A 22,077-nucleotide genomic window follows, 5' to 3' on the forward strand; every position below is an offset into this window, starting at 1 on the left:
TATTTGTAAACAACAATCCATTAGTGAAGTCTCTTGGGCACTCTCCAAAGGTTCTGGGGCCGATATGTCTAGCATTAGCAGTATTTTAAATAAGATCTGTTTTAAAGTGTTTGTATGTGACCTACACTAAAAACCCTGCCCCAATTTATCTCCCAAAAGCATTTCTATATTCTGTCACAATATACTAAATGCAGATGAGCTATCATCCAATTGCCTAGAAATACAAGGATCTTAGTGACCAACCCATCTTTGTCTTTTCTGCTAACATATAACGTTATCAAGGAAGAGGCAAAATACCTATTGCATAGTTAATTTTGAACACTTTGGATTTTTTTTGCGTTTGTTTGGGTGAGGGGAGAGAAGGAGAAGAGGGGAACCTCCTGCTCTGATGATAAACAATGATGTTTTGGTACTTGAATGACTATTTCAATACTTCATTTGCATGGCAGCAGCAATGGGTGCCTTGTTTCCCCTCTTGGAAAGGATAAAACGGGATTGATGCATCAAGTACAGCAGCTACTGGCAGCTTAAAATTATATGTTGGTTATCTAGTCAGACAACAAATGTGGAATACTGACATGGTTCAGGTTAATTACCTTTCATCCAAAACATCAAAGATCATCAATTTGCAATAATAATTTTCTCATTTGGTGGTTCCTGGCTCAGAATTTCTATTTCCAGAATTTTATGTTTAATACATAATAAACAGCTGTCATGGGAAGATAAACTTGGCGACAAAGATAGCCTTGTGGTTAGCACACCGCTGTTACACTGCCAGTGAGTGATCCACATTTGGATCCCGTGCTGTCTGTAAGGAGTTTAAGTTCTCCTCATATCTGTGTGGGTTTTCTCCTGGTGCTCTCGTTTCCTCCCACTATTCAAAAACATACTGTGGGTATAGTTCAATTGGGTGGCATGGGCTCATGGGCCAAAAAGACCTGTTACCGTGCTGTAGTCTAAATTTAAGTTTAAAGTACAGTAGTTAATGTTAAGCTCCTGATAATTTTGCATTTTTAGAATATTGAAGTTAATTAAAAAGTTTCCTTTCGGAGGAAAAATTCATTGTACTAGTTACAGACCTACATTATTAGTAATCTTTAAGTTATAAAATATATTATTTTTAGTGAAGACTTTGTGTGTTTTGGAAACGGAAAGACAATTACACACACAAAGACAAATCACACATTTGTGTTATCAGATAAAAGAGGTCTTCTGGAGACAAAGTGTCTCTTAATTTAAAGCAGTAAGAATTTTGGATTGTGCTATTGAAAGTCCAGAGACAATAGACGTTTGCTCAGAAGCACCTGTGTACACACACAACCATTCTACTTGTTGGTCTGAGCAGACAATCCGGAAACATTTTCTCATTAACTTTTGGAAGAGATGAACTTCAAACAAAACCAGCATTGATCAAAGCAAGACGTGATTAAAGACATTTTGCAAGCTGCATTTTAAGTATTCAGCCAGATTCATTTGGAGTCAGATGGACACGGATGTTGCTTCTCCTTGTCAAGGGAGAGCAATGATTCTGTGGCTATTGTAATAGCCACTTGTGACTGTCCCAATTCTGGGTAAAAGAAAGCAAGATCATTCTTGTTTTGGATCAAAACCATTTTGAAGGTTATTTCTTCTGATTCGCGCCCGACTTTATGAAAATATCCTGAGAATCACAAGTTTCCGTGGTCTCCATACAAGAGAGGGAAATGGGGGGAAAAAGTCATTCGTATGAAGAAGTATTTCTCTGAAAGCATCTCCACAAATTCACGAGTTTGAGAACTTTTGTACAGCAGTTTAAAGACTGAGTTTCAACACAAAAGATTTCTAAGACTGAACTTTAAAATGACCTCTTCAGAATTGTGCCTGTACTATAATGGTTTGGGATTTGTCACACACATGATAGAGCCTGATGAGCCTAAACACCTCCCTCTGTAATTGGATTCTTGTCTTCCTGAGGGGGAGACCTTGGGCAGTCTGGATTGGAAATAGCATTTCCAAGACTGTGGACTCTTTCTCCCCCCCACCCTTTGTCCCCTGCTCTTCACTCTGCTGACTCATGGTTGTGCAGCAAAACGCAGCTCGAACCACATCAAGGTCGCTGACGACACGATATCAGCAAGGACGACGAGTCAGCGGACAGAGATGAGGTATAGTCGCTAACGGACTGGTACACAGCCAACAACCTGCATCTGAACATTAATAAAACAAAGGAGATAGTCATTAACTTGAGGAGGGCCCAGGGGAATCACTCTCTGCTGAGCATTGATGGCTCTACCATTGAGGTTGACAAGAGTACCAAGTTTCTTGGTGGGCACTTGACAGAGAATCTCACCTGGTCCCCCCAACACCAGCTCCATAGCCAAGAAAGCCCTGAAAAGGCCGAAGAGAGTTCCTCTCCCGTCCTCCATCCTTGCTACATTCTGCAGAGAATGTGTTGAGATCATTTGCAACAATTGCCTGGTTGGGAAACTGTTCCACCTCAGACCATAAGGCACTGTAGAGGATAGTGGAGAAGATCACGGGGGTCTCTCTTCCTACCATTGCGGACGCCTACAATGCACGATGCGTGCAGAAGGCAAATGACATTGTGAAGAACTTCACGCACCCCTCTTGTAAACTTCTTTCTTTTGCTCTCTGGAAGGAGGTACCGTAGAATTCAGGCCCATTCGTCCAGATTGTGCAACAGTTTTTAATTCCTAAACCATCAAGCTCCTCAATTCTTAGAATGTGTACTAGTATATCGTCGTTTCTTTTTCATGTTTTTTTTTTAAACTGTATTATGACTTAATAGTTAATTCCTATAAAGTAAATCTGCTCCATGGTCTTGGAGAAATCCTCTCTTGCCTTTACTGTGCTATTAGTAGATATGGTATGAACGATAAATAAAGGTGACTTGACACACATGTATACATTTGCGCATAGTGGGGTTAAATAAGATTTTATATTATTAATAGTTACTGTTTTGAATATACCATTGTCTTGGTGAATTTCTATGCTGCTGGTCGAAGTCTTAACATACTGAGCATCACTGAAAAGACAAAGCTAAGGCAGTAAGGTGAAAAATTGTATCACTTGACTGTTCACTCTCCTTAACTTGTCTTGTTCCTGATGATGTTTTGATTGCTACGAGTTTTGCCTTTGCATCCCAAGTTTTTGGCTCTTGCCTCACTTTAGAGTTGCAGTGGATCAGCTGACAACTTGATGCACTGTTGAGGTAGTTGTGAGTGTCTTTTCAAATGCATAAAATTAAGATCAAATTGGTCTTTTCAGTTGGACATGTGAAGTCCAACAACACGATGAAAAACAGGATTCCATTTGCACCTCAATTATAGGTCTACACCTCTGCTTGCTAATAATATATAAAAAAAGTGGCTTTATGTGAATGATTCTTAGGTTAGGTTTATGACTAGTGCAGAATTAACTAAAGGCCTTTGTGGTACAGTGGCAGTCTTTAGACTTGGAGTTGAGAAATATAAGAATATGGAACAATAAAATCCAAATTTCTTCATTTTAAGTTATGTTAAACTAAATTTAATCAAGAAATTATTTTGGAACTTGTGATTGTAGAATGTAAAAACGAGCAAAAGTTTTTCTTTTGGGTAATTTTGTTTTTTTTTTTGACAGCAGAAGCAAAGAATACTTCTAATTTTATTGAGATTTTTTTCAAATAATTATCAATGAAACTTAAACAAAGTGAGCTGATTTGTTTTTTTGTTTCAGTCCAGCTATGAATAAAGTATTTCCTGCAAGCCTACCAAACAAACAGTACCAGCTTCTTTTTACTCAGGGGACAGGGGAAACCAAGGAGGGTAAGTAAAATACTGTTGAACTTATTAAGACAATATACACCTTAACTTAAATAAAAAGATAATGTGAATGATTCTTCAATGAGAGATCAGTGAGCATGAATGTGCTTAGGTATTGGATTGTTACATTCTTCAGAGAATGGCTCAAAAGGAAAGGGGTAAATCACTTTATTCTCCCAATTTTTGTTGCTGCAGCCGTTATGACCATGGTTTAAATTAAAACTTTTGTAAAATTTATACATCCATCACGGTAACGGACCATTTCAGTCCACAAATCTGTGCTGCTCAACTACACACAGTTAACCTACAATCCCCAGTACATTTTGAACAGTGGGAGGAAACCCTCACAGACACCGGGAGAACGCGCAGACTCCTTACAGTCAGTGCAGGATTCAAACTCCAGTCTTGATCGTTGGCGCTTTAACAGCATTGCACTAACCTCTATGCTAACTGTGCCACACCATTGTTCTTGTCCAAAACGATTGTAAGTGTTGTTGCCATTGAAATTGGAAGTAACCAGTTGAGGAGTTCCAGACAGTAAGTGGCGGCAGGCCAGCCCAAGATGGGGCTGTTGCATCTGCAGTGATTATTATGCCTGCCGTTTTGTCAAAGTATCATAAAATCCCATTCTGAGAAATTGATATATGTCTTTGTGTTTTGACGGTTGAGATCAAATTCCATTCGAATGTATTTGAAATTTTTCAGAGATTGAATAAGCTTAGAATAAAATGAACATTAACTTGAATATTATATGTTGGAAGTTGGAACTTTTGGGCTGTTGAAAAATGGCTCACAAATCAGTCAATAATTAGAGGATAATTTTTGAGTTTTTGATTCTTAACATTGTACTATTACTGTAAAAATAAATTAGTTGGGTTTCTTCTCGAACAGCATCAAGAAAGTAATTTTTTTAAACCACCATTTTTTTTCCCCTCCTAGAAATCGTCAATTACGAGTTTGACACCAAAGATCTTGTTTGTTTGGTGTTTAGCAGTGTGATTGGAGTTTGGTACTTGCTAAAAAAGGTAAGAACAACGTTCCAAATAACTTGCCCATTATTTTATCCTCTAGAGTGCCTCTTCCTTGCATCTCCTCTTCGCTTCTTACTCTTCTCACCACCTCCCACCCTTGTATTCAAGCCTTTACCTATTTCTTGCTATTTTTGATGAAATGTTTTGGCTTGAAACATTGCCTATTCTTTTAATAAATGCTGCCTGACCCACTGAGTTCCTTCAGTTTCTTGTGTTCATGCTCCAGTTTTCCAGCATCTGTAGTCTCTCTTGCTTATATTCTATTTTGTTTTTTGACTGTTGAATAATCTACCCAGAACTATCTTGATGTTTTGGGACATGTTCAAATGAGTACAGATTCGTGGGGAATTGCTAGTTTAGATACAGTTTTCTGCCGAATATTCCGATCTCATTGTAAGTTGTGTTTGCCTCTGGGGAAGTGTATATTTATTCTCCTGAATGCTGTTTTTTTTTAAATTTAACAAGTCCTTTTTTAACTGATCTACCCAGAAAATAACTCAAGATATTTTAATCGACCTTAATTTCAGTATCATGTTGATTATTTCAAGGTTGTATGATTTTTACTTTGACAACTTCATAGTATACAGGACATTTAGAATAACTTTGGCTTTGAGCAACATCCTAAAAAACTGAGTGCATGTTATAAGGAGGTCTCATGCCATGGGTTTGGTCAAGCTCTGGTATGATTACTTTGTTAAAATAGGTCATTAATGCAAAAGTTTGGATTTTTTGGGTCATTTAGAAATGTGTAATGAAAATCTTGAAGTTATTACTGCTAATTGTTCCCCATTCATTACTGAAATTGCCTGTGGGAATAACATTAAGGTAAGAAAATTAATGTTCTGCCAAATCAACTAAAAGAATCAAGAATGGGAACATTCTAAATGTTTCATTACTTATTATGAAAGTTCAATTTTCCTGTCTTTAAATGTACGTATTTGAAATTGGATTCTGAATACTTGACCTTAAATTCAATTACAAGTACTTAACAAAAATATAATCATTAGGCATCCATGGTAACCATTCTATTTAGAATTATTTTGTATATTATTACCTACAGGGTTTTTGTATTCGAGGGGACTAGTCATGGTGGACACAAGTTGTATTTCAAATGCATGTTTTAATTGAGGGGATCTGCAGTGGAAGTACTGTTTGGGGTTTTTAAATTGTAGGTAGGGAAAACTTCACAACATAGAAGTGAATGGCTATTTGCATTACAATCCAGAAGTAATGATCCTGGAATGAAAAACCTTTTCAGCAAAGAGGGATCCGAGGACATCAAAGTGATGCTGCAAACAAGATTGCTAATTTTAAAAATGAGGAGATTGATAGTATGGTTCGTTTCAGCAATTACACAAACTCGTTCCAGCAGTTTCAAGTGCTTGTTAGCAATTTTAGTTTATATTGGACTGTGCTGTGATTATGAAACTGAGCCACTGGGATCAGTTATGCTGGTAAATGGAAAGGTCATTATTCATCATGACAAGCAGAAATTGTCTTGAAGACCCTCCCTGCAGAATGTCCAAACTCGTCAGAATAAATATAACAGCGGGTGATTCAATACAATGTTTAAAATTTCTAATGATACTGTTTCATCTTGTAGCATGCTCTGGAGCTTATGGTGCCACCTGTCGCCATGAGGTCTAACATACGTGCCAAGCGATGGCTGTCTTCATTACCCATCGGACTCCTTGGCTCTGCTTCTCTGTCTCCACTCCTCACATCTGTCCTTCTTTCTTCGGGGCCATGGAGCTCAGCACCTGAGTCCCTTTGCCTCTGGCCTTTGCAGCTCGGTGGGCTTCAACTCTCCTAGCCCCTGCTGAGCCCCTGGCTCCTTGCTGCCCTCCTGCTCCTTGGTCTCGATAGCCTTGGTGAAGGAGCAAGGGGCGGAAGGGGAATGAGAAGAGATTTCTGGATGGCCGGAGGGAGCGCTAACCCCCAGTACCAATCACCGTGGGAGCCCTGATGGTGGCTCCTGGGTCACGGGCGTCATCGCAACGTCATCAGCTCACCCCTAAGCCGGCCACTGTTTTGACGACATCATCAGCCTGCCCTTAGCCAGGTGCTTGCTCTGCCTCACCTCTCGACACGAGGGATTGCAGCCGCTCGCACTTAGCCTTTATGATAAGTTCTGCGGCTTAAGGGTGGAGAATCCACCTTTATGGTCTCGTTTTTTCACTCTATAAAAGGTCTGACATTTGCCTTGTGTTCCTGTTGGCTGACAAACCACCTTGAGTGACTCTTCTCTCCATCCCCTACTGTCGGCTAGCAACCTGTTCTCTGCATTTAATTTCAGAACTGCTTGCTCTTAAACATGAGAGCATGTTTTATGAAGACTCTGGTTTGTTTGTCTGATATCCACACAATTCTATTACTCAGTAATCACGGACAGAATTGTGTGGGAGATTTTGATTCCGATTTTATTCCACAGCCTCGACCAATGGTTGTGATGTGCTGTTGCTTGTCCGGCATATCACCGGGCATAACAACAATTTTGGTCGACCACTTGGTAGACAATTGTAAGTGATGGATTACTGGATTGTCCGGTTTGAAATTACTGCAGCTTCCAAATTCCAAAATTGTCACGTTCACCAATATGATAATATTAAGATTTGACAAAGAAGTTCATGTTTGATTGCATCTAATCTTGTTGGTAAAAATATTGTTTAATGCCTCTGACAGATGATGTCTAGACTATTAATCATTTTTATTGGAGGTTTGAATCAAATGTACAAATGTTTTGATATTTCATGCATTTTCTAGAAGGTGATGTATTCTCCTCCAATTCAATTACAGCATTGGATCGCTAACAATATGTTTGGATTAGCATTTGCTCTCAATGGTGTCGAGCTTCTGCATCTCAACAATGTAAGCACAGGGTGCATTCTCCTCGGTGGGCTCTTTATCTATGATGTATTCTGGGTAAGTGTGTCTCTTTCTTCCTTGATTCTGTTTCTCTTGCTTGGTCAAAGGACCAAACAGTCAATTTCTTTACTTCAGCCAGCAGTCACCAATTGAATTCCACAGGCCAGACCTTTTGGGTGAAATGGGCGATGGATGTGCTAAAAGTCTGTTTCACAACTTAACTTTCTTTGGCTTGGCTTCGCAGACGAAGATTTATGGAGGGGTAATGTCCACGTTAGCTGCAAGCTCGTTTGTGGTTGACAAGTCCGATGCGGGACAGGCAGACATGGTTGCAGCGGTTGCAAGGGAAAATTGGTGGGTTGGGGTTGGGTGTTGGGTTTTTCCTCCTTTGTCTTTTGTCAGTGAGGTGGGCTCTGCGGTCTTCTTCCAAGGAGGTTGCTGCCCCCCGAACTGTGAGGCGCCAAGATGTACGGTTTGAGGTGATATCAGCCCACTGGCGGTGGTCAATGTGGCAGGCACCAAGAGATTTCTTTAGGCAGTCCTTGTACTTTCAAAGCGTTTTCCGAAATGACATTTTTAAGTTGTCCTGCTCTGTTTCTAGTACAATTACTTCTCATTATTTGTGGGAATGTATTGTTTAAGAGGGCACATTAAACAAGTATCTTTCAAAATGTACACTACTCATTTAGAGGTGGGCCCATGGAAGCAATGTGCTTAATTAGTGGTTTTAGAACATAAAAACATGTAACCTGGAATACAGTGTCCACCTGATGTGCTCACTCTTCCATTCAAGGTTATCATTTTGCTGACAAAACTTTACTGCATTAACACCATTTCCCTTGATGGCCATCTAAAAATCTACTGACTTTAATATACTCCAGCTGAGCCTCCACAGACCACTTGGGCAGTGAATTTGAAAGATTTATTGTTTTTTTTAAATTAATCCTCATCTCTGTCCTGAATGGCTGAGGCAATGACTTGCTGAGAACACTGCATCTACCCTCAGTTTTGAGCAGATAGGCCTAATCTCTTAATTTACAGCAAACCTTGAGTCATCTTGGGTTTTCAAAACTAAAATAATCATCTGTACAAATGGAACCAAATTCTCTTTGGCTGAATTATAGATGTGGCTTTGCTGACAAATGTTTTCATATCCCAGTTCATCTGCCTAGAGCCCACCTAGTCATGGAAATTTGAAATAACTGCTGGAATTCTTGATAGCTCTTGGGCATTATGTGACGTGGTAACGATGAGATGAATGTTGCTTGGCACACTGTGGGGAAACTAACACCCTTATTCTTTGAAATAATGCCATGTGTATCTTGTATTCCTTGATGGAAACCAGTGCCTTGGATCACATCTCATCTGACAACATCACAAGCAGTGTAGCAAACCCAGAATACTACATTCAAATGTTAACCTGGACTTTTTGTACTTGCACTGGAACCTACAAAATTTTAACTAGTGGGTGCCAGTGTTAATCCATCATCCATGTCCGAGTTCAAGGCCTAAGTTTAAGATCACATGGGGGAGACTAGTTGTGGATCATTTCTTTTGTGGAGCCAAATTATATTTTCATTTATTGCATTACAGGTTAATTGCACCAAATTAAATGATTTTTGTTCAGGGCCTGTAATAACTATTATGTAGGTGCCTTGTAATTTCTGAGTAGTCTTAAATATTGGGGGGTGCAAAATGCATGAACACCTAGTTTGGTTAATTTCTCCTTCCAATTTGACATGCGGCAGACCTCCAATAAGATGCTGGAGCTCCTTGGAACAATCTCTGCTGTGAGAAACATGAAAGCCTGCAGATGCTGTGATTGTAGTAAAAACTACAGCCTTGCCTTTTTACTGCAATCTCTGCTGAACAAAGGCAAAGATTTTTAAACATTGTGTTAATGTTTTTAACATTACATGTTTTTTTCTAGTTAGATGCATTATAGTTACATGTGTTATGCAAATGCTCTATTTTTTTAATACGCCAATCTAACTATTCCAAATTCAGTGTCACCTTGTTCTTTTGAATTGGGTTGGCAAAAGGAATAATGATGGCAAAAAGTTTATTCTCTGATACATTCTACAATGTACATTCTTGCTTTAAGAAAAATAATAATAGCTGCAATCTTAATCATAAAACACAAATACACAAGATAGATGATATTGACTGTGATCTTCGAGCAAAGAAAAATAACTGCAATCGTGCAGACAGTCCTTTTGCGCTAAAGGGGCAGTAGCAAGGTGCATTAAATCCTCCTGAAAGAAAATTGTAATTCTGAATACTTAATGCACTCTTTAAATCTGTTTACAGGTGTTTGGTACCAATGTCATGGTAACTGTTGCCAAATCATTTGAAGCACCAATTAAATGTAAGTACCAAGGTAACATTTCCTTAACAAGTGGAGATTATGATGATAATATCTACAGTAAAATCCCTGTTATCCAGAATTCAAGCAACCGGCAAAAAAAATCACATATACCCCCTGTAATAGTCAAACTTGGGAACAATTTTTAGGGAAAGATTTAGGTGATCCACTATTACACGCATACTACCTTTGACTGCAAAAACGCAACGCTGGAGAAACTCAGCAGGATAAACAGTGTCCTTTATATAGCAGAGGTAAAGATACATCTCCGAGATTTTGAGCTTGAAACCTTCATCAAGGTAACTTCAACGTACCTTGATGAAGGGCTCAAGCCTGAGATGTCGGTGATTCATTTTTGCCACCACCACCTAACAGTTAGTTTGGCAATCCACACAATCTCAAGCAACCCTTAAATTCCCTCATCAACCAATCCCCAAAGGTGCTATTCTATAGAATGATAATTGCAGCACTGGGTTAAAACTCGAGTCTGATTTAAGGAATTGCTGACGTAGTTAAAATGAGTTTAAAGTTTACTGAGTTTAGCAAACTTTGTAAACTAAAGGTGTCTTAACATTCTCTAACATTCACGGTTTCATAACCAATCATCATATTTAGATTGCTGGTTGCATAGCTGACTCTGTATCTTCTTTATCAGTGTTGAGATACATTGATCCTGTTCTTTAAAATGGTTCATATAAAAGTAAATAAGATTGAAACATGAAGTAGCATTCTTTGCATTTGAAGGCAAAAGTTGTTCTCCACTTTGCAGGGTATTTTTTTTTTCAGTATGTGGTGCCAGTTTCAAATTAATATCCGGCAGCGTTTCCACCCACCTTTCACCTTTTTTCCCTTTGGATCTGACTAGAAATTGTGTGTATGGGAAGGAAAAGGTCAGGTTTGTCTGTGATTCTTCTGTCGTGTATTAGTCTACCAGGACTCTGTCTAATCTGACAAACTTCAAATTATCACTCTGTGATGCTCAAGGTGAAATAAGCCTCTCCCTTTTAATTGTAAATAAACCAAAGTCTATAAATCTTGTAAGGTATAAACATTCTGCTAAGTGCCCATATTATTTTCACTTGATAATTGGAGTCCACATTAAAACTCCTGTTAACCAGTGACAAATATATAACAGTCAATAATTCATTGCTAACAGCCACCGATGCAGATCATACCTCTGTTTCACTAAAATTCATACACAACTAGTCAGTTTAAGGTATCTGTTTATCAGGAAACAATAAGTTATTAGAATTTGATTTTTGAGGTGATGATTGGATGGATTTCCCAAGAGCATTTCTTTTTGTTGTTCAACGTGCATCCACGAGAGGGAGCTGTGCCCCACTGCACTGCAGTTCAATCTTATTCTTGAATTTAAAATCTGCCTTTTTTTTTAAAAATCACATTTCCCCAAAGGTTTGTAAAATTTTGCTGGGCCCAATAATTTTTGTCTTGTGGTGTGCTGTAAATTAAGCTCCTACACCCTCTTGATTTCTGCAGACACTTGGCAAGTGCACCTCTTTGAGTGAGCAAAGTATGCTCTTGCTATTACAGTCTGCCAGACATGAAAATAATGGCTGTGCCAAGAGGTGAAAGAGGACATGGCAGCAGAATAAATCACTTTCTATGACTATAGGTCCAAATGTGAAGAAGAAAATCAGTGTGTTTTTGAATGAATTGGTCTTTTATTCCTGGACTGTGCATAAATATTTAATTCCCTGTTTATGAATTTGCCATTTGTCTCACACATACTGGGGCTAACCATGACAAGTTTGTATCTCTGGCAAGTTAAACTTATTTCTAAGAGCCTGCATTGGTTGAATCCCTGGACACTATTGGAAGTGCCACTTTTTTGAAGACCTTTTTAAACTAAAGATGCAGCTATTCTCTAACATAGATATGTGTTGCTTTGAGTGTAATGAGGGAATTTTTCGATGTTCTGGCCAGTATTTGTACCCATTACAAGATCAAAGCCTGTAGTCTATCTATGTAGCAAGGTCCTATAACATTTTGTTGGCTGTCGTTTTTCCTGGTTTAAAAAAAAAACAATATTTTGGGTCTTCTTGATAGGATATGAAAGACGATATAAATGCATGTGTTCACTTAATGTTTTAGAACAAAGGATAGATTGTCACAAGACTGAACATGGAATCCAACTATGGACAGAATATTTTTAACTGGATAATTGAATTTAATAAAACTCCGGGAGAAAGAACAGGTCAGCAATTTAGTGAAAATGATTAGTGAGTGCTGGTTTTGTTTGAAAACAATTCCTTCAACATCCAAATGTTTAGGCTTCGTGCCTTTTATCAGTAGGTAGATCGGAGAAAATTCTTAGACATTATTTACTTGCATTTAGAGCTTGTTCGAAATCGTCTGTTCAAGCTATTCATGATTATTTTATTGACCTATAATAAAACAAAATATGATTTACACAAAATTTTCTTTTGACCACCATAAGGCAGACAAAGATTTTCTCTCAGCAGAAATTGCCCAGTGGCCCTTATAGCCATAGAAACAGAAGCAAAAGGGAATTCTTCCACCCGACCTCCCGAGTCACTGAATATCAATGGATTCACCTCCAGAGCTTCTGCAGCCTCCTCAGCCTTCAGTTCAAAAACAGTGCCAGATGCACACCTCTGACATGATCAGTGAGCCTGCACCACTCTTGCATCCTGGTGCTGAAACCCGGTACACCAATGTGGCTTTGTGTGGGGGAGGTCATGTCTCAAAAACTTGATTCAACTTTTGGATGATAGGATGCTGGTTGATGCTTACGTGCAACTTGTCGAAGTATTTAGACAAGGTTGCTCATGGTAGCCTGATATAAAAGTTTAATTTGTGTGGGATGTACAATGAGTTGGTAGATTGTATTCAACCTTGGCTTGGTCGTAGAAAACAAAGGATGGATGTTTTGATTGGTGGTGTTCTGCAGGAGTCAATGTTGGGACCTCTGTGATAAGTATGAAAGATTTGGATGGAAAAAATAGATGGTCTGATTAGCAATTTTGCAGGTGACATAAATTGGTAAAATTTTGATAATTGAATAAGATTGTCAAAGGATACAGCAGGAAGTAGGTCAATTGAAAATATGGACAGTGAAATGACAGTTTGAGCTTAATTTGGATAAGTATGAGGTGATGCACTTTGGGAAGAGAAAGGCAAGAGCACGTTAGGAACATTGATTACAAAGGGATCTTGGGATGTAAGATTATAGTACCCTGAAAGATGCAGCACAAATGGATAGTGTGGTGAAGACAGCATGTGACAAGCCTTCCTTCATAGGTTGGGACATTAAGTATAAAAGCTAGCAAGTCATGTGGCTATGTGTAAAACATCAGTTGGGGTACATTTGGTGTATTCTAGTCACTGCATTACAGGAAGGATGTGGAAGGTATGGAGAGCATGCAGAAGAAATGGTGACTGGATTGGAGAGTTAGCCATTAGTAAAGGTTGGACAAACTTGGATTGTTTTTTGTTGGGAGCAAGGAGGCTTATACAAAACTGTAATAGCCTCGAAACTGGATGAATGGATACCAGACATCAGAACCGGGATGCAAAGGGGTACTGCAGGCACTGAAGGGTTCCTGACCGTGTTGGAAGTTCAGATCTGGAGCTCGGGTTAACTATATAACCACTTACAGCACAGAACAGGCCAGTTCAGTCCTACTAGTCCATGCTGTAACAAATCCCCACCCTCCTAGTCCCACTGACCAGCACCCGGTCCATACCCCTCCAGTCCTCTCCTCTCCATGTAAATATAACCATATAACCACTTACAGCACAGAACAGGCCAATTTGGTCATACTAGTCCATGCTGTAACAAATCCCCACCCTCCTAGTCCCACTGACCAGCACCCGGTCTATACCCCTCCAGTCCTCTTCTCTCCATGTAACTATCCAGTCTATCCTTAAATGTAACCAATGATCCCGCCTCAACCACGTCTGCCAGAAGCTCATTCCACATCCCTACCACCCTTTGCATAAAGAAATTTCCCCTCATGTTCCCCTTATAATTTTCCCCCTTCAATCTTAAACCATGCCCTCTAGTTTGAATCTCCCCCACTCTTAATTGAAAAAGCCTATCCACATTTACTCTCTCTGTCCCTTTTAAAATTTTAAACACCTCTATCAAGTCCCCTCTCAATCTTCTACGCTCCAGAAAAAAAAGCCCCAGTCTGCTCAACCTTTCCCTGTAACTCAGACCCTGAAATCCTGTCAACATTCTCGTGAACCTTCTCTGCACTCTCTCTATTTTGTTTATATCTTTCCTATAATTTGATGACATTCTCGTGAACCTTCTCTGCACTCTCTCTATTTTGTTTATATCTTTCCTATAATTTGGTGACCAAAACTGTACACAGTACTCCAAATTTGGCATCACCAATGCCTTGTACAATTTCATCATATCCTCCCTACTCTTGAATTCAATACTCCGATTTATGAAGGGCAACATTCCAAATGCCTTCTTCACCACACCATCTACCTGAGTATCTGCCTTGAGGGTACTATTTACCATAACTCCTAAATCCCTTTGTTGCTCTGCACATCTCAGTAGCCTACCATTTAATTCATATGACCTATTTAGATTTGCCTTTCCAAAATGTAACACCTCACGCTTATCTGTATTAAATTCCATCAGCCATTTCTCAGCCCACACCTCCAGCCTTCCTAAATCACCTTTTAATCTATGGTAATCTTCCTCACTGTCCACAACACCACCAATCTTTATATCATCCGCAAACTTGCTTATCCAATTCTCCATGCCTACTTCCAGATCGTTAATATATATAACAAACAATATAACAAACAATAGTGGACCCAGGACCGATCCCTGAGGAACTCCACTAGTCACCGGCCTCCAATTGGACAAACAATTTTCTACCACTACTCCCTGACACCTCCCATCCAACCATTGTTGAATCCATTTCACTATCTCCTTATTTATACCTAATGCCTCCACCTTTTTTCCTAACCTCCTGTGGGGAAGTTTGTCAAAAGCTTTACTAAAGTCTAAATAGACAACATCCACAGCTTTCCTTTCATCAACCTTTTTTGTAACCCCCTCGAAAAACTCAATCAGGTTTGTCAAGCATGATCTACCCCTGACAAAACCATGCTGATTACTCCCTATCAATCTCTGTACCTCCAAATATTTGTAAATACCATCCCTCAGAACACTTTCCATCAACTTGCCCACCACAGACGTCAGACTCACGGGCCTATAATTCCTAGGTTTACATTTGGACCCCTTCTTAAACAACGGAACCACATGCGCCACCCTCCAATCCTTTGGCACTACCCCTGTGGCCAGTGACATCCTAAATATCTCTGTTAATGGCCCCACTATCTGTACACTAGCCTCCCTGAGTGTCCTTGGGAATACTTTGTCTGGACCCAGAGATTTGTCCACCTTTATCTTTTTTAACACTGCCATCACTACCTCCTCGGTTATCCTTAAATGATTCATGACCTCCCCACTATTTTTCTTTACTTCAACTGGTACAATATTTTTTTCCCTAGTGAATACCGAGGCAAAGAAATCATTCAAAATTTCCCCCATTTCCTCTGACTTCTCACTCAGCCTTCCCTCGCTATCTACAAGGGGTCCAATTTTATCCCTTACTAATCTTTTACTTTTAATGTACCTATAGAAACCCTTTGGATTTATTTTTACTTTGCCTGCCAAAGCCTCTTCGTGCCTTTTTTTGGCCTTTCTAATTTATTGTAAATGTTTTGGACTGTACTCTGTGTGACTGCGGAGCCTGCAGAAGCGCTGAAGGTAAATGTACAGACACCGACCGGTGACTCGGTTGGGGGGGGGGGGTGGGGAGATGACGACTCTCTTTTGCTTCTTGTTCTTTGACTGTAAGAGGCGCTTCAGGCAATTTCTGCTGGTGACGAATCTGTCTGCCTTTCAGCAGGCAAAAGTATTTTCATGTAATATGACTGTTTTATTATAAGGACAGGAAATGGAATCTTGACATGAATATAAAATTATAAAAGTTGAAATGTCAAATATTAGCACAAGTTGAAGGTGAGGAGGCAAATATTTAAAGGATATTTACAAGGCAAGATTTTATTAGAGTCTGCTAGAGCAATATTAAACATGCAAGCAGATCTTTTGGCCCAACTTTTCTGTGCCGAACAAGTTGTCAACCTGCGTGTTAGGTGCCTGGAAAATGCTGCCGGGGAAGTGGGAGAACCAGTATTTCAGAAGCATTTAGTTAAAACAGGCGGGGACCAGAAGCAGCAGATGGGAGCAATACACAAATGTGCTGGAGAAACTCAGCAGGTCACACAGAATCCATCGGAATTGAAAGGCCTGGGCCATTCATCAGGCAGATAGGATAAGATTAAATTGGCATCATGGGCTTGTTCCTCAGCTGTACTGTTCTGTGTTATATCTGCGTCAGAAGGCACTCTTACTGCATTCTTAATCTCTCACTATTTCTCAGTGGGGATGTACTGAGGAATTTTTAATCGTTCAGTTTCATATTACTTTTTCTGTAGTTCTACATCTTTAAAATATGAATTGTGATAAATGGTATAAACATAAATGTACTCAAAGGTTTTGAGTTTTGCAGCAACATTTGGGAACCTCTGTTTTCCTCTGAAAGCAGAAAGAAAATGACTGTTTATGAACCATCCTTGTTTGTGATCCATTTGGCCAAGCTGCTAGCCTGCTGCTTACCAGAGCAGCTGCTTTGAGCACAGAAATCGGAAACTGTCAGCGCTACCCTGGCTGGTGGTTGGATTCCAGATGGCCTGCGGTTGGGTGATAGCACACTGCACAGCACGAACTGGAATGAGATACACAAAAGCAAACATTCCTGACGTAGGCTGCAGGACATCCCAGCTGCTCTGTTTTTATAATCTGGCTTTGGAATGTACCTAAAACATTGCAAATAGTTGTTTTTTTTTAAAAAATGGGCCACCCCTGCTGCTATATTTCTCACTGGTTCAACTAAAGATGTTGGATTGTGGTTTGAGCAGAATGTGCAGGTGCTAATAATTCTCTGACTATTTTCCCAAGTCATTCATTGTGGTTAGACCTCAAAGATGGGCATTGTGTGTGTGAAATGGTTGTCATAGAGTTATATGGCATGGAAATGCCTCCTTTACCCCAACTCATCCATGCTGGCCCAAAAGCTGACCTGAGCTGCCATTTGCCTGTGTATGGGCCATCTCCCTATCACCCTTTTCTATTCAATTACCTGTCTAAATAATGTTTTAAACAATGGGATCTCTCTACAGTTTCCCCTGAAAGCTTATTCCACATATCTGTGGAGCAAAGTGCCCTTTGGGTCCCTTTAAATCTTGCATCTCTTACCTTAAACTACTGGTTTTCAAACTTTTTCTTCCATTTGCAAACCACCTTAAGCAATCCCTATGCCATAAGTGCTCTATGATTAGTAAAGGATTACTTAATGTGAGTGGAAAGAAAAAGTTTGAAAACTACTGTTTTAATCGTACCTAATTGTTTCATTATGTGCACAGTTTTATAACTCCAAAGGAAATGGACCAATGACAATTTTTCTCAAGCAAAATATTTCAGTAACAATTGGGTCTCGAGCAGTGATTCTCAACATTCCCTTCCCACTCACATCCCACCTTAAGCAATCCCTTACTAATCACAGAGCACCTATGGCATAGGAATTACTTAAGGTGGTGGTATGTGAGTGGAAAAAAGTTTGAAACCACTGTCTTAAACCTATGTCCTCTAGTTTTTGACTCTGCAATAAAGACTGTGACCATTCACCTTATCCATGCCCCTCATGATATAAACTTCTATAAGGTCATCTCTCAGCCTCCTTTGCTTGAGAGAAAATGTTCTCCAAACAACTAAAGCCCCTCCTGTCCTGATAACATTCTCATAAACCTTTTCAGCGCTCTTTTCAGTTTGATGCTATCCTTCCTCTTGCAAATTGACCAGAACTGCGCACAATGTTCCCCAAGTACAGTCTCACCAACATCTTGTACAGCTGTAAGTGAGGGGAAGATGGGTGTTGAGGGGAAAAAGCGAGCATCACCTCAATCGTTTTACTCTAATACATGCATACAATATTTTAATTTTACCTGACCCTGCTTGGAGACGTGATGTTGGGGAAAAATTATCTTTTTTTTTCCCCCCTCTGCGTCCTGAGCTTTCTATTTCAAGATTAAACATCTCCTTGGCTTACCTCTTCTCTATTGGCATTGGATAACAATATATTTACTATTTATTGTTTGTTTAGTGGTGTTTCCTCAAGATCTTCTCGAGAAAGGACTCGCAGCCAATAACTTTGCAATGCTTGGCTTGGGGGATATTGTCATTCCAGGTAAGTGAACTTTCATGAAGAGGATCCAATCTTTTTAACTGCTCTTTAACTGAGCACATGCTCTGGACATTTGCCCTAAATGTGTTGGCATCCAATTCGATTTTAATGGGTGTCTGAATTAGATTATCTTCCTTCAGCATTTCTTGTCACATCTCATTTTATGATGCCTCTTGAATCATTCCAGAGTATCATCGTTGATGCGACATTGGGCCCAGTTGCCAGTTTGATGTGAAAGACGATTAAAGTAGAGGTTTGACGTTCACTAGTTGTAATGTGTTGATTACTTGTTAACGTTTTAAAGTATGGGCATTGATGATGTGGCCATCAATTATTGCCTATCTTTAATTATTCCTGAACAGAGTGGTATGCTATATTGTCTCAGAGGAGGTTTAAATTTTGGCCCATGAGCCTGTGCCCAACTACACCTAATTAACCAACAACACACAGACATGGGGAGAATGTACAAACTCTTTATAGACAGCGCAGGATTCTAACCCCTGTCCCAATTGCTGGTGCTGTAACAGTGTTACGCTAACTGCACTGCCCAAGAGTCTGCCATGTTTCTGTAGGCCTAGGATCACATAAAGGCTATGAGGGCAGATTTCCTCCAAGGTGCATCGCATCTGAAAAATTCATTGGTAGTTTTGAAGTCAGCATACCTCTGGTTGTTTGACTTTAGAAAAATTTGACAAGTATGATACCAGGCCAGAGAATAAGGCTACCAATGGTGATTCAATAGACGAAAAAGGACGAAGGAAAGTGAGAGGCCATGATGATTATAAGAGATGATTTGATTGTACATGGGGAAAGTTCATCCAGTGATTGGGAATTCTTTGTATGAAGCAAGATACAGCGCCACCTATATCATGTAGCTATCAGGAACAACCTTAGCATCAGCTTGGAGATGCAGAAAAATTTGGATGCTCAGATCTGGAATCCGGTGAAGGATCTTGTCCTGAAATGTTAATCATTCCTTTCATTCCACATCTGCTGCTTGACTCACTGAGCCCTTTGCAATTTGAAACACAAAAGTTTGCAGATGCTGTGATTGCAGTAAAAACACACCGTAAATGCTGGAGGAACTCAGGCGGTCTTGCAGCATTCCATAGGCATGATGAGCAAAACGAATGTTAACCTAATTTTGGAATTGCTTTCTTCCAAGATTTGCTCCTCCCTTCCATTTCTGGTGTTGTGGCTCCATCTCTCAACGACCTTGCCCAAAAGGAAGAAAAGGCATGCATGCAAAACATATTTCTCGAACCTCCAGTCCCATTCTTAAATCTGTTTTCCTGAATCTCACAGCTGCAGAACAGATTCTTCGTGTCAAATTGCCAGTCCTTTTCTGGAATCTTTTGCTCCTCTCCTCAACACTGCCATTGTGAGGGAGACTGACAAATTAAGTATTCTCAGATTCTGTTGTGAATATTGTTGTGAGACCATGCAATAGCTGGGGTGCAGCTGAGCGTAGCTGAACGTTAAAGGGATGAAATCCCACTTATCTAAACTGAACAAGAGACAGATACATTCAGCCTTTCCCTGGGGGAAGGGATCCAAGATGTCCTACCTCTCCTGGGAATGTGTATTCCCTCCTCTCTTCCATATGAATGCACCTAATCCTTTAGTAGAACACATTTACCACATCTTTGCCTGGCGTGCTTTATCCATTTAATACAGCTGAGTGAAGAGCACCCAACAACATAAGGTACCTTCACGTCGCAGGCTACAGACTTTGTGCTCTGTGTTGCAAGAAAATAAAACTTCCATGTTGGAGGATATGATACCCAGTGTGCATCCAAAATGGCAGTTTGATAAGGCACATTATGTTCTCGTGATAGATCCAAAAGGGTATCTCAGAGAAATGTGTCTACTAATTAGAGTGACTGAAATGTAGAACTCATTTCCATCGTTATGACAATTCCGTGCAATCTGACTGGAACGAAGTACATTTAATTTTTCTTTTCTAAATGTAGGTATCTTCATTGCCCTTTTGCTTCGTTTTGATGTGAGGTAAGCTGCTTGGAGATGTGAGTAACAATTCGATAATGTTGATTCTGAATCAATATCAGCACTAATTAACTAGTGTAGAGGCATTAAAGAAATTTGTGGTTCAAGGGAGATAGTGTATAAGTACAAAAATTAATGAAAGCTATTTCTGGTTATTTGGAATAATTATTCTGATAATGTCTGAAAGTACAGTATGGTTAAATTTTCAAACTTTAAAAAAAAACTTATCCTACATTCCTTTGCACTTTTCATTTTCCTTTTTAAATCTAGAACTGTATCTATATGTAGTGTGGTATTTTGTTTAGACATATACCACGGTAACAGGCCCTTCCAGCCCTTGAGCCCGTACCCCCAAATACATCAATTGACCTACAATCCCCTGTATGTTTTTCAAGGTTACAATGAAACCCGAACACCTGGATGGAACACGCAGACATGGGGTGAACGTACAAATTCCTCAGACAGTGCCGGATGTGAACCCGGGTTGTTGGCGCTGTAATAGTGTTGCACTAGCTGCTATGCTGATCGCGACATCCCATTCATTGGCATTTTGGCCATGTGGTGAATGTTAAGAGTAAAGTTACCTACCTCAGTTTTAATCAGACATTGCATATTTGCAAGGATTGTGTCCCAGCAGCTTTACTTCAGACATTATTGGACTTGCAACCCAGCCTTGTCTAGATTTTGAGCAGAGACTGGTTGCAGTGCCAAGCTGGCAAGATCCTTAAAGGTGACAATGGTGACCTTCCTACTCTTGGTGGCTTTCTTTTTAAAGCTATTCTGAATTAATTGCAGATTAAGTGAATGTGTCTAGGTGCTTTGTCTTCTTTTGCTTGTAGATTCAGGAGAATACGGAGCTGCATAAAAGAGTAAAGAATAATGTTTATTCTTATTGTGAATTTGGCTTTCTGTATTTCAAGTTTGTGGATTACCTGCTTATGAGATCCTTGGAATTTAATTTGGACTAACAGTCATTCTAAATTAAAATCTTGCTGTTAACAGTAATTGGTATGATGTACAGAAATTGCCAACCTCCCTTTTATTTATTTTCCTTTCTGGATTAGTTTGAAGAAGAATAGCAGGACATACTTCTACACCAGCTTCTTAGCTTACGTATTTGGTCTTGGACTTACCATATACATCATGCACACTTTCAAGCATGCACAGGTGAGTTGTCCTTTTGTAGTCATGAAGCTTGTTTGTGCTATGATTTGTAGTTGCTCCTTGCTTGTTTTGGAATCAATTACAGTAATCCCCTGGTAAAAAGCCCCTGTGGAGATTAGTAGATGCTGGATAAACGTTTTTGCCAGTTGCTTAAGATTGTGTGTTGTGTGATTGGTGAACTAAATCTTGGGGGGGGGGAGGGGGGCACCAATTTTAAACTTCCCATTTATTTTCTGCAATATTTTTTGCTGGTTTCTTGGATTGAGGATAACCGGGATCTTACTGTATATTGTAACAGGCAGAAAACAATTTTGTATAATATTGCAATAAGGGAATCTTGATTCATTGGGACCATCCTTCCGTCTTAGATTATTGAAGCCTGTGCTTCTCACAGTTCAAGAATCGGGAGCTGGATATTAACCAAAAGCATGTTGAATATATAACTGCAAGGGGCTGCACAGTTAGTATAGTAATTAGTACAGTGTTGTTAGGGGGTCATTGACCTTTATTTAAATTTGGCGCTGTCT

At 39.6% G+C, this 22,077-nt stretch overlaps 1 protein-coding gene across 3 annotated transcripts in view; it reads left to right on the forward strand.

Annotated features, from left to right (window-relative positions):
* Positions 1-22,077, forward strand: part of hm13 (histocompatibility (minor) 13) — a 64,283-nt gene that overhangs the window by 20,557 nt on the left and 21,649 nt on the right. For all 3 annotated transcript variants that reach the window (XM_069884294.1, XM_069884295.1, XM_069884296.1), the window contains exons 4-10: positions 3,718-3,806; positions 4,743-4,828; positions 7,631-7,756; positions 10,010-10,067; positions 18,299-18,382; positions 20,353-20,389; positions 21,451-21,553. In XM_069884294.1, the coding sequence (XP_069740395.1) occupies positions 3,718-3,806; positions 4,743-4,828; positions 7,631-7,756; positions 10,010-10,067; positions 18,299-18,382; positions 20,353-20,389; positions 21,451-21,553 (583 nt within the window). The remainder of the gene's footprint in view (positions 1-3,717; positions 3,807-4,742; positions 4,829-7,630; positions 7,757-10,009; positions 10,068-18,298; positions 18,383-20,352; positions 20,390-21,450; positions 21,554-22,077) is intronic.

The sequence above is a fragment of the Narcine bancroftii genome, chromosome 6 (genome assembly GCF_036971445.1).
Source record: "Narcine bancroftii isolate sNarBan1 chromosome 6, sNarBan1.hap1, whole genome shotgun sequence".
In the NCBI taxonomy this organism is placed as follows: Eukaryota; Metazoa; Chordata; class Chondrichthyes; order Torpediniformes; family Narcinidae; genus Narcine; species Narcine bancroftii.